The sequence below is a fragment of the Polypterus senegalus genome, chromosome 13, assembly GCF_016835505.1.
Source record: "Polypterus senegalus isolate Bchr_013 chromosome 13, ASM1683550v1, whole genome shotgun sequence".
NCBI classification, from domain to species: domain Eukaryota; kingdom Metazoa; phylum Chordata; class Cladistia; order Polypteriformes; family Polypteridae; genus Polypterus; species Polypterus senegalus.
Genome location: NC_053166.1, coordinates 43943026 through 43955618, shown reverse-complemented (window position 1 = coordinate 43955618; position 12593 = coordinate 43943026). Strand labels below are relative to the sequence as shown.

Sequence of the window (12593 nt, the reverse complement as noted above, 5' to 3'; positions counted from 1 at the left end):
TTTAAAGTGAAATACATGTTTCAAGCATTTTACACATATACATAGAATGGAATAAAAATGTTTTACAGATTTTTGTTGATACATTTACCTTGTTGCAGAAAAAATTTCATCAAACTTCTGTTTCAAGGCTCTCCCTTCGCTAAGGGGCCAGTTAGAGTCTTCTTGATGGCAGAAAATAACATTGCTCAAAACAGCTTTGGAGACACCCAAGGCACTTATCATTTCCCTATCAATTTCAGCGCATTTCGAACTGAGGCTAACCTTTTCTCCATGCCTAAAAATGGGAAACAAACAGAGCAAAACACACTGAATTATCATGATGTAAAATAACAATGTCTAAATGTAGACTAAAACTGTAAACAGATACAACATAGTATGCAGAATGACAAACATAAAATACATGGATACAATATTTAACTGACATTGTGTACTACGTGGTTAAAAGGTATACTAGCATTCAGAATAAAAAATGTAACCAAATACACAGTAAAATAAATCTTAACTACAATTTTACTAACAGAGAGTGTGAAGAATACACATAGATGATAAAACCAGTTTGACCTGCACTACAGATGTACAACGTTGTAAGAACAACTTGTATAATGAAGGTGAATGATTTTGCAATGTTAATCAATTTTAAGTTTATTATCACATGTACAGAGCACAGGGCAGCTGCAAACTACTAAGCCACAAATAAAACAAAAATGTCTGATGTGCACTTGTTGAGTAAACCACCTGATGCAAAAGTCTATCTGAATTGAAGGGATTTAATAATGACTATGCTCAAGAAATTACTGTTGAGTGGCTTCTGGTCAAAACCACTCTTAAAACAAGTTATATCTCCCTCTCATATGATTTATGAAGAAGTGGTGTGCACATTACAACCTATATTTATACATAACAGCATCAGAATTAGTAGGGGAAAGGGAAAAAATTCCCAATTGGAACAATTTTACTTCTTAAAACACAACAGAGTAAGTAGTAATTCAACATATGTCACTTGCATTATTACACTGCAAGCGACTGACTGGCTTCCTTCTCCAGGGTTTGATCCTGCTTTGTGGCCTGTGTTGGCTGCAATAGGCTGCAGCACTCCAAGCAACCTGTTCAGGACTAAAGTGGTTACAAAATGACTTGACTATTACTTTAAAACTTTGCTGTGGCCATTCTATTTTCTAATGTCCTTCTTTTTTTTTTTAACAACTTCTCCCTTCCTATACCAAAGAAGACAATTAGATCTCTTGAGTTTCTGGTATATGCATATACTACCACAAATTTTAGGGTGTGGGCAGCATATGGGTCAAAGAAATCTCGGTGATTTTTGCTGCAGTTTCGCTTGAACATCTTTGTGCTTTCCCTTCATGTTGGTGCCACTTACAGTCATCAAAAGCAATATTTAGAACTTCAAGTGTATATGGGACAAGAGAAGACAATTTTGCCTGTTGTCTCTGTTGCTGGAAAGAAACCCTTAAAGTGTTCTTTAACCCTAGGTACTGCCTCCAGTATGACAATTCTTATAATTAGCATCATTTACTCATCATGGCTAACATCAGGTGCGTAATCCCAAAAAATGGATATATATATATATGGGCTATATATGGGCTCCATGACTTGATGTCAGGCGTATATGCACAGCGACCTTCTCACGTATGGAATTAAGGAGCTCATTTTAAATTGTTTAGCCAAGGTAGCTTGTGTGAGTGCTGGTGCTACTCTCAAAGTGTTGTATATGTTGTTTCATAAATGGCTTTTTCTTGAAGCAAACAATGATCAGATTCATTAAACATTGAACACAAAAAGCCTGCTGCTATTTTGTTTTACTTGGGAAATGAGTGTCAGCAGTACTAAACCTGTTTTATTTCTCACAAGCGACAAGTCGGCCCTTTTGGAGATTTCCAAAAGAATATTTAGCTAAACAGCTTGCAAATCAGTTGTGTTTCATGCAATTTCAGATGCTGATTGCCTCATGGAGTGATCAGTGGTGTAGAGAAATCACCCATATGAATATTTTAAAAAATAATTCAATAATTAGCAAATGAAGATAGATATAATTATTCCGGTCCTGCCATCCTCAAATATGTGAGCTTTATATTTTATCGTAGCATCTTCTCTCAAATAGGTAAGCATGTGCGCCTAGCTGTCAATTACGTATCACTGTTGAAAATTGCCCCCACCTGTTGATCTGTAATGAACAGTGTGGCACGCGGATGGGGGTGGTACCCAGCCGGGACGCCCAGGAGGACCGGAGGAGGGATTGTGTCTCCTCCAGACCACAAGGGGGCGATCGCCCTGGTTATATTGGGGGCCACGGGTAGAGGGCTTGGAAGCCCAACCCTGTAGGGACCCGTGGTCACCGCCAGGGGGCGCCCCAATGCCTTGGGAGCCCTGGACCTCAGCACTTCCGCCACACCAGGAAGTGCTGGGGGGGAAGAGGAGCAGGGACACCCGGAGGGCTTCCGGCTACACAGCTGGTGCTTCCGCCACACGGGGGTGTGTCAGCGGAGGCTCCTCAGAAAGCACCTGGAGCCCATCCGGGGGTGCATAAAAGGGGCCGCCTCCCTCCATTCGGGGGCGAGAGTCGGGTGGAAGAGAACGGAGCTCGGAGGAGAGAAGTGGAGGTGAGGCGGTCTGAAGACTGAAAAGGCATTGTTGTGCAGCTAGAACTTAAAGGGGTGATTGGTGCCGAGGCACTGGGTTCGTGCACTAACTTGTAAATAATACTTATAAATAAATGTGTGTGAGGTGAAACCAGCATGTCTACCTGTCTGTGTCCGGGCTGTACCCCACAACAGATAAGCTACTTACAAAAAGTTACTGTACCACATCCAAAAAAATTCCAGACAACAAAGTTTTGGCACTGTTTGTCATACTCTTTTGCGTTAATGTTTTGATTGTACACATGTGACCAGGTGATCAAGCGAAAGTGTTTGCTCAACTGTTTAACTGTACCAGTTTGTTAAAAAGAAAGAAAGAAAAAAGAAAAAAATCACAATATTCAAATTTGAAAGATTAATTTGAATTAAACGATTTAACCAAAAAAAAAATAAAACCACCCAATCCTATGCTATTCTATGCAATATACTACTACTGTGTAACGGTCATCAAATGGAGATTTGGTGGGCTGTGCCATTATCTTGCAGAGGGTTGTATTAGGACAAATAAGGGTGCAAACACCACAGGATAAAGGGCAAATTATAGAAAAATAACAAATCATTTGGATGATACTCTTAGAAAAGAGAAATCCACAACATAAGAATGATTTCACATGGTAGTATGAAGACACTAGCCATAAAATGAAATAACAAGTTCCATTAGTTGTAAGGAAAGGCTTCTAATTAAGCAACTAGGTTGTAGCGAAAAACCTGTTGTTATGCTGTCATCATGGAAAAAAGGTTATTATGGATGGTAAAAAAATGGATTGAAATGTAATTATTTTTTACATAAATAGCTTTAATAAAATATATATGGTAATAGTAATATAGAATTATTATGCTGACAAGGACAAGACTGTTGACCATATGTGAGCAACTACAGTGCATCCGGAGAGTATTTACAGCGCATCACTTTTTCCATATTTTGTTTGGATGATAACATGCAAACAAGACCAAAAGATCACCCCCCACCCTACCCAGAAGGAGGTGGGTTATGGCTAATTTCACCCTACAGTATTTTTCGTTGACCAATGAGGATCATGTATAGCAAGTTTCATTGAAATCGCTCCAGCCATTTGGACGTGATGCTGGAACATACATACACACATTGACTTTTTTATACTGTATATCTTTGACTACCAAATTTGTCTAAAACACTTTAAAAATTACTGACTTATATGAGGCAAGTTTTCTTTTGATTGCAGAAATATATTGTTAGTTATATTTTTTTCAGTACTGATAATACTAAATAGTTTTTTTTTAATGTTCTGATAAAATAAACTGTTATTTTGTAAATTTTGCAATATTCCCTTAATTAAACTGCCTAAGGATTTCGGCAAGTGAGGTTAAAACTGACCCTTAAAATGATTCCCTTTATCATATATATTGCATATTTTAACCAAAAAATGTAAAACAGTATATCAGTATATATACACACATCGTTTTTAGAAACATGTATAGATGACGAGACCCCATAAAAGGACTGCTGGCATTTCCCTGGACTCCCCCCTGCATTTCTTGCTACTACCGAGGTTGCCTCCTAGAACTACCTTGTAGAAGGCGGTATGGCTAGACTATCTTGGTGCCTCCTCACACTGGACTGTAGGACTGGTTTAAAACACAAACCAAGAAGTTTGTTTTTTTTTTTTTTAAATTATTTTTCACTTCCATCCAGAAAGTGTTCCTCTTGGCATCCCTACCAGTATACCAAAGTCCTCTGAGACTCCTCAGCAATCCCTGTAACCTTCACAATACAGACAGGCAGTGAGGCATAGCAGTTCTGGCTTTGGACTTCAACCTGCGAGGTTATGGGTTCAGATTTCACTGCTAATATTAAGTGATCATTAACAAGTCACTTCACATGCCTGTGATCCAAATGGAAAAGAAAATGATATTGAATCAATTGTGTCTCAAAATCCATCTTCCTTGGAGAAGCCAGGTTGAGATAAGCTACCAGTTTTGAGCTGTATTGCTCTTAAAATATGCAGATAGTAATAGTAGTGACCATACGTTAGTCAAACCAGCAGTACCCAAGGATTCCCTGAAGACACACAGTACAGAAGGAGTCCAGTCTTTGTCTCAGATCACTTTATAGCGTCCACATCCCACAACAATTTAGCAAAATAAGAAGCACCAGTGCTCTAAAGACTTGGACCTTTGTCCTTTTGTAAAGATATTGGGAGCGCCACACACCCCTTTCCAGCGACCTCATTACCCCCATGCTCTCCCAATCCATCTAATAACTTCATAGAATGAGTCACCAGAGACATGAATGTAACTGCCGAGGTAAGTAAACCTTGCGACAAGGTCAACTTTTTCTCCACAGACAAACAGACAGCCAATGGCTGTGCCCATGAGGTTATTAATGCCCTGGATATTGGTTTTTATCCAGGACATTCGCAAGCCCAGTCACTCAGACTCCTCGCTCAGTCTCTTCAGAGTCCCAATCAGGGTCTCCATTGAATCCACAAAGATCACAGCATCATTGGCAAGGTCAAAATCAGTGAATCTTTCTTCACCAAAAGATGCCCCACAGCCACTGGACCCCACAACCCTGCCCAATACCCAGTCCATGCAAGCACTGAACAGAGTAAGAGCAAGAATACACCCCCTGATGAACCCCAGAATTGACAGGGAAAAACGCAGAGGTTCCACCTCCACTCTGCTCAGCACTCACAGTATACAGGCTGGCCATGATATCAGGCAACTTCAGGGAAGGCTTTTGTTTTCACTTTTGGACCCTACCCCATCATCTCCATTTTAAAACACAACAACAGATTAGGTATTTTTTAAAATGCATAAAAAATGCTTCACTTTAAAAAACAATATTATGTAGTTAATATTTATCTACCATAAATATAAACAAATATGCTTGAAGTCACATTAACTTTTATTCACCAAGTAAAATACTAATAAAATAACATAAAAAGATTAATTTCACACAATTATTGCACTGTTTCAGTAAAATTGTTGTCATACTGCATAATCTAAAAAATGGTTTTACAGTTATAAGTCTTACATGCAGCCTGTTAATTCAAACACACATTATTGTATTTCATTGGATTTATTAACTATTCTGAAGTTACTACTTATACATTTTATTAATACATTGAATAACAAAAAGAACTTAGGAAACAATATGGTTTAAATTGTGTACTTTGAATCCATCCATCAAAATACAAGCTATATTGTTAATACATAATATTTCTGCAAAATAAATGCAATAACAACAAAAACTATCACACGAATAAAATGTTTTTGTAATATTAGTAAAGATTCTACAAGATTAAAAGGCAAAGCATGTTAAATTTCACTTCAATTATAGATTTTTTCCTCATGAAGCTGAAATTAATTTTTATTTTATTCAAACAAAGAAGCAAGTATGACCAAAATCAATGCACACCCTACAAAGCCTTGCACAAGAATTTCAGTATTAAAGATTTTGACTCTTCACTTACTTTATTCTAGTGATAACACCCTCCAGTGTTTTAAATTCTGTTTTCTTGCCTTTCTGAGTGCAAACCATTGACCTCTGTACAGCTACCAGCTCCCCATTTACGTCTCTAAACTGCAGGCGAATCTGGGCTCTCACATCCGTCTCATGAGCAACCTTAAAACAAATAAGCAGATATTGTGTACAACACCACATTATGAATATTAATACAAAATTTAAATAAAATTTTATCAGAAAATAAGTGACGCAATAAGAAAATACAGTGTGTTTCAAAATGGCCTTTTCACACACAAAGCAGAACAGAAAAAAGACTAGATAGTTTGGTCATTGTTCTCATTTTCATGAACACCAATGGTAAAAATATCAATTCAAGGTGTATTTTTTTACATTATGAATTTCTAGTTGTGTTTTAAATTTTACTAGCCAACCCGACGACGAATATAAATGACGCCGTTCTTTCTGTGTCGTCATGCCCGAGTTGGTGGGCATGGCTCTGCGAGTTGTCATCGTATCCAATGGTCTTGGAGTTGGTGGGCGTGGCTACATAATCAGGCCGTTTTTAATGATTTTTAAGCGCCATAGGTGTCTTACTTACGACGGCTTAGTGAATCCACGCCCCTTCCGGCGTGCTTTCCATGGGTGTCTTGCTTTAGTGCAGGGGTTCTCAAATTCGGTCCTGGGGGACCCCTGTGGCTGCAGGTTTTTGTTCCAACCAGATTCCTAATCAGTCACAACACCTGATAGCACTGATCTCATTTAATTAGCTGGTATTATTTATCTTTTATCCTACATTCAGAAAAGCATAGCAGCATGATTTTTACATTTACTGTATAAAAAACTGTATTAACAACTGTAATATTTCTGTTTTTGCTATAGATTTAAATTCTTATGTCTCTTTTTATTATATTTTGTCCTTTCTCTGTGCAGTTTGCTACATTAATTAAATCTTAATAATGACAATTAAAAACAAGCAGAGCAGAAATTTAAGCAAACAACACTTAATTGTGAAAGGCTGCAACTACTTTAGCGTCAGCCCCACAAAGTAGTAAATAACTGATTAATTAAACAATTAGAACACCTAGAAAAATAGAATGACAATCAAGATTAAAATACTGTTAAAAAGAAAAAAATACATATAACTGCTTAGTACATTTTAATACTTTTTTTTTTTACCAAGAATAGTTTTCTAATTTGTATATTGTTCCCAAAACAGGGAATCTGGGAAACAACAGTTCACTTAATTAGCCCAGGAGTCCAATTAAAAACACAGGCTGGTTGGAACAAAAACCTGCAACCACAGGGGTCCCCAGGACCGAGTTTGAGAACCCCTGCCTTAGTGAATTATATACTGTATATAGATTTTGTAATAGCAGTAAATGTAATTACTCTATAAAATGAGTTAAATGGAGATGGTGAAACTGATTAATTTAATGAAACTGCTTTTAAGACTGAAATGCTAATAATAAAAAAATAATACTTTTTAAAAAGGCAAGAGTCTAACTCTTAGTTGCAGAACTTACCATCATTTACAGTATGTTTTATTTTACAGTTATTCTGGGGATGTGTGCCTTTTAAACTTTATGCATAAGCCAAATAGCAATACATGACATGGGCTGCAGTCACTTCATAATGCACAAAACATTACACAATCCAAAACCCACCAAAGACAATATCTATTAAATTAAATCCAGGTTTTAAATGTAACAAAGCTAATATGTTACAGTCTGTATCATCTACCAAGCCTATTTCAATAGATAAACCATTTTAAATAAAATATATCTAATCCTGTATTCAAAGACAATATGAATGCTGCTAAAATGCAGTTCTGCTAATATTCTCTGTATCGTTCAAATTTTAGTATATGTGCTGCCGAAGTTATAATAAGGCAACATGAATGACAAACACCAAAAGTAAATGGTAAAGCTTTGTGTTATCCATTTTCAGTCAATTTCCATCTTTGAAGAGGTCACCGTGGGCTGATCACATTCAACAAAAAAATTGAATATAGTATTAAAAAGTAACACAATTCAGAAAATCAGCTACCTATCAACATCAAACAGTTCCTAACTTAGGTAAATGTAAAGTAGAGAATACAAAACTTAAGTTAAAACCTATAGAAACACAAAATCCATTAACAGAGTGGTTAAAGTCAGTAATAACGTAAACAGTCAGTAGAGGATTGTAAGGATTTATAAAATAGCTTTAAATACATATAATTGTACTGGAAAGTGAATACATATTAGTGTAAATAACCTACAAAATAAAAAGACATAATGTTTAAAAAAAAAAAACTATCAAAAGTACACCAAATTAAAAAGTGCTTTGAATGTTCTTCTTGAAAAAGACTTAGGCTGATAATATCTGACTTCCTGCCCTGTTTGATGTCTATATATAACCACATCATTTATTCATTCTACACTGCAAAAATACTAGCATTCACTACTTAGCAGTTCTGGTGTATAGTTATTCCTGTCTAATTTTAAGATTCTTAATGATCACACAGCCTCAGTATACCTTTCAATTAAAATTCTAAACCAAAATGTATTCCATAAACACACAGGAATAAATGAAACCATTATTTTATGTAACAGATGTTTGAAAATATCTTTAATCACAAACGGACAGAAATACAGGACAAGTTAAAACAGACAGGCATTCATATTTGACATTAAACATTCAAGATTTCAGGATATTGTAAAAGGCATTTTCTCTTTGCTCAGCTAATAATAATTTTGTTTATGCACTTTACTACCCAGTATATTTATTTTGATGCAGTTTAACCTGGTTTTTAATAATGTAAAACATGTTTTGTTCAATTTTTTTGAAATAGAAGTTTTTTTTTATTGTTTAATTCTTATAGTAATTGGCGTACAAATTAATCAAAGGATGAAATTTCATGGACCGTTATAGAAAGAAACATTGAAATCAAAGTTCCTACAGTATATTATAGAAATGGTGACTTAGAGTGCAAGGTTTCCTGCAGACACAATTTTTCAGGAGGTGAAATGCCATATGAAATCTGAGTTATATGATTATTAAACAGATGTAATTTGTTAATTCCACAGTTCTGCAGTCTTCAACTTTTTGTAAGGATTATGCTACAAACCATTAGCATTTCAAAAAAAAAATTTAGGCAAGGTAGTCATTAAATTAACCACTTCCAACAAAAAACAAACAAGATGATCAATTTTTGTCACTAGAAATCAAATGTGTATGTAGTGTACAAGTGTCACTCACACTTTCAGTTTCCTCACTTCAGTGTGTACACATTTACAAGAATAAACTTACATTTCACATAAGTTTCTCAACTCTCATAATGTATGTAAAGAATGTATGCATAAGGCGAAACAAACATGCACAGCCTCACAATACAACAGACAAACAAAACAACACAATTCTAAGTGGACCTCAATGCATGAAAAAATGATTTATCAGCAACAAATTGCTTTATGTGACAGCTTTGACAAACAACTAAACTCTTGGAATATTTCCTGGTGTTTTTCCAATTTGGAATCTTGGGTAAGAACAGGAAATCTACTAAAAAAACAACTTTTAACTAACTAATGAAAAAACTATGTTTGTAATACAAAGAACCTTAAGCACTGCACAGCTGGTTCGGAGTTCTGTACTTATTAAATACATGGGGTTTGTTAGAGGGTATCTCTTCTGTGATCTCACTGTTAATACCGAAGCATGTTACTATTTCTATTGGGCTTGTTTTACATATATGGCTACTTCATACAATAAAAGTACGGACAGGCTTGTTTCTGTTATAGCTTAGAGTAAGACCTTAATGTAAAATGATTCAGGAGTTTAGAGTAAAAACATGCTGGTAGTTCATTAGTTTGGTGAGAAAAATAGCCTAAATGGAGAAGGAGTGTAACGCGAGTGCACAAAAGTACTAATAAAGGGATATGTGATTTCAGTTACTATGCAGTAATTCACATTAAAAAAGAAGGTAACGTAAGCTTGAAAATCACAGATAATATTGTGTGGGCAGGATGTACTTTATATTTTCAGCACACAGAATAAATAAGTAGCAAACATATAGTCTGAAGTGTGAGGTGCACTCTGTAGAAATTAATTAAAATGATTATACCAAAACTGAGTACTGTATTTTGTTTACAATTTTAATTAAAAAAATCAAAATGTATTATTTACATGCTTCCCAAAAATAAAAATAGGCGCTGTCTTTATTATAAATAGCTAATGTAAACATTAAACACTGTGTACATGTTTAGCAACTAAACTGTTCAAGAATACATATTATATATTTTAACAAAACACAGGAAGACAGAGGTCAGCATTTAATTATTTTTAAATAAACGTTTATAACAAAAGCATATATTGTAAGCATCAAAAATGTACTTCAGCTTTAAGCATGGGTAAGTCTATACCTTCGGATCATGAACAAATGTGAATCCCTTAGACCCAGGGGGAAAATCACCAGTGCAGATGTATTTCAGGCATTCAATAATAGTCTGCAAAAAAATCATGAACACCCTCTTTAATTTAATTTAGCCATGTGGTGAAACAAACAGTCAGTTTAGCAAGAACATGAGGAAAAAAAACAGAAATATTGTTCATATTAATTCTAAATAAGTATTCACTTACAACTAGTTAGTTTTACACTGTGAACTTAACAGAAGGACTGCTTTAACTTTTGAGTGCATAATATAAACGTGAAAAAATGTAACCAATTTCTAAAAGTTCTAAGATTAATGAAGAACATTGGAATGCATGTTACTTACTTCATTAGCTAAAAAATCTGTTAAAATTACTTTCTTTTAAAGAATTTGGGCAGTACATTCACAAGCTGCTTAACATGGGAGGCTAAGCAACTCAAAAAGGTCAAGTGCTATACCCACTTACTGTTTTCCCAGCTCCATTGGGTCCAACTAAAACAGTTAGGGGATTGAAGAATGATATCACTTGCTTATCTTTATCTTCTATTCCAAAACTCCTCACTCCAAGAATACTCATTTTTTCTATTTTAGACATTTCGACAGTGTATGTGACAAGCTCTTGATGTTCCTGTATATTTGAGAAAAGCAAATTTAACAGATGGCAAACAGTTTTTTTTGCAAAATGTACTGAGCAGAACAAAATGAAACTGTGCTTGTAAATAAACATGTATATTTTAAGGGCACAAGTTGTTTTCTTCTTTTAGATGTTATTATTTGAAAACTTGTCAAACGGTACATTTTGTCTTTCCCACAACACAATCAAAACTGCTGATGCGTACACGTAATGAAATCGTTTCAAATATTATTCACTATTTATTTCTCGTGTTGTAGAAACGCATACCCATTTTACACTCAATATATTTACTCTATAATATTAATCCAATACTGAAAAGGACAGAAAAGAAACAAAACTGGATTTTTATTGCAAAGGATTACCAACTTAAAGAGCGTTCACACTTCATAAGCAAATCACACGTTTCTATGTTAATGTATAATACTCATAACAGACACTTGTTTTGAAATGACATGTGTACGATTCCTAAAAAGCAGCGTGGTTTTACAAAAAAAGGTGAAATCTAACAGCAAGCTGTCCGCGACACGATTTTTTGCTTTCTAAAGAGTATGACTCAGTAAATAACACAAGGAAATTAATAAGCCTGGACAACCACTCAGACAATCGCTTACAAAATTCTCATACTAACTGACTTTGAAGGTGTATATCCAATTAATATTTTAAAAAGAGACGTTCACAATGCACATGTATAAAACAATTTATTAATGTATTTATTGAAATAAGCTTTAATTCTTCAATGTTCTATATACGTTTTTAATGCACCACTTATTAATGTAATCGTGCTGCATATTTTGAGAAGGAAACAAATCTTAAAAATCGTTTAACTTTTTCTGTAAAATCAGGACAGACTGGACATGCCTGTGTAATGCTGCACTCACGTATAATTCATCAGAACCGAATAACTCAGTAAAGTTACTTCACTGCAAGCAAACCTACCGCTGCCCCTCAGTGCTTCCCTTTGGCACCACTTTCAAACGTGTATCCCAAATCTGCGTCAATGAATACCATTAACGCGCCAACTGTCACCGCGACCCCGGAAGAAAAATACATATATGCTTCCGGAAAGCACGCGTCGCAGCGAGAGATATATAGCGAAGCGAAAGAAACATTAATTTGCAGAATGGAAGCCAATGTGCAGCTAACACGTAGAAAATAATTGCATATATTGTATTGCACATATTGTATAAATATATGCGTGTGATTCATTTGTTGTCACTGGATAAACGTAAGAATTTAACCGTTTCAAATACAAGTAATGTGAGTGAGCTGTAACTACAGTGCATCTGGATCAACGCAATGGTGTGTGTTGCGGTAGCGGTATGGTCAAATGCATGATTTATACGTTCAGGTGCATTTCTTTGTTCACTATGATGAGCTGCTCCCGGATAAAATACAGTCCGTATACTTTAGTTTAAAATCTCGTCAATGTCTTTGTTTGATTTAATAAT

General features: G+C 35.2%; 1 protein-coding gene across 1 annotated transcript in view; it reads right to left on the bottom strand.

Annotated features, from left to right (window-relative positions):
* Positions 1-12169, bottom strand: part of rad50 (RAD50 homolog, double strand break repair protein) — a 142422-nt gene extending 130253 nt beyond the window's left edge. The window contains exons 1-5 of the mRNA XM_039774597.1: positions 12082-12169; positions 10978-11139; positions 10503-10586; positions 6110-6261; positions 89-274 (exon numbers count right to left, since the gene is read on the bottom strand). Of these exons, the coding sequence (XP_039630531.1) occupies positions 89-274; positions 6110-6261; positions 10503-10586; positions 10978-11106 (551 nt within the window). The 5' untranslated portion in view covers positions 11107-11139; positions 12082-12169. The remainder of the gene's footprint in view (positions 1-88; positions 275-6109; positions 6262-10502; positions 10587-10977; positions 11140-12081) is intronic.
* Positions 12170-12593: the final 424 nt, after the last annotated feature.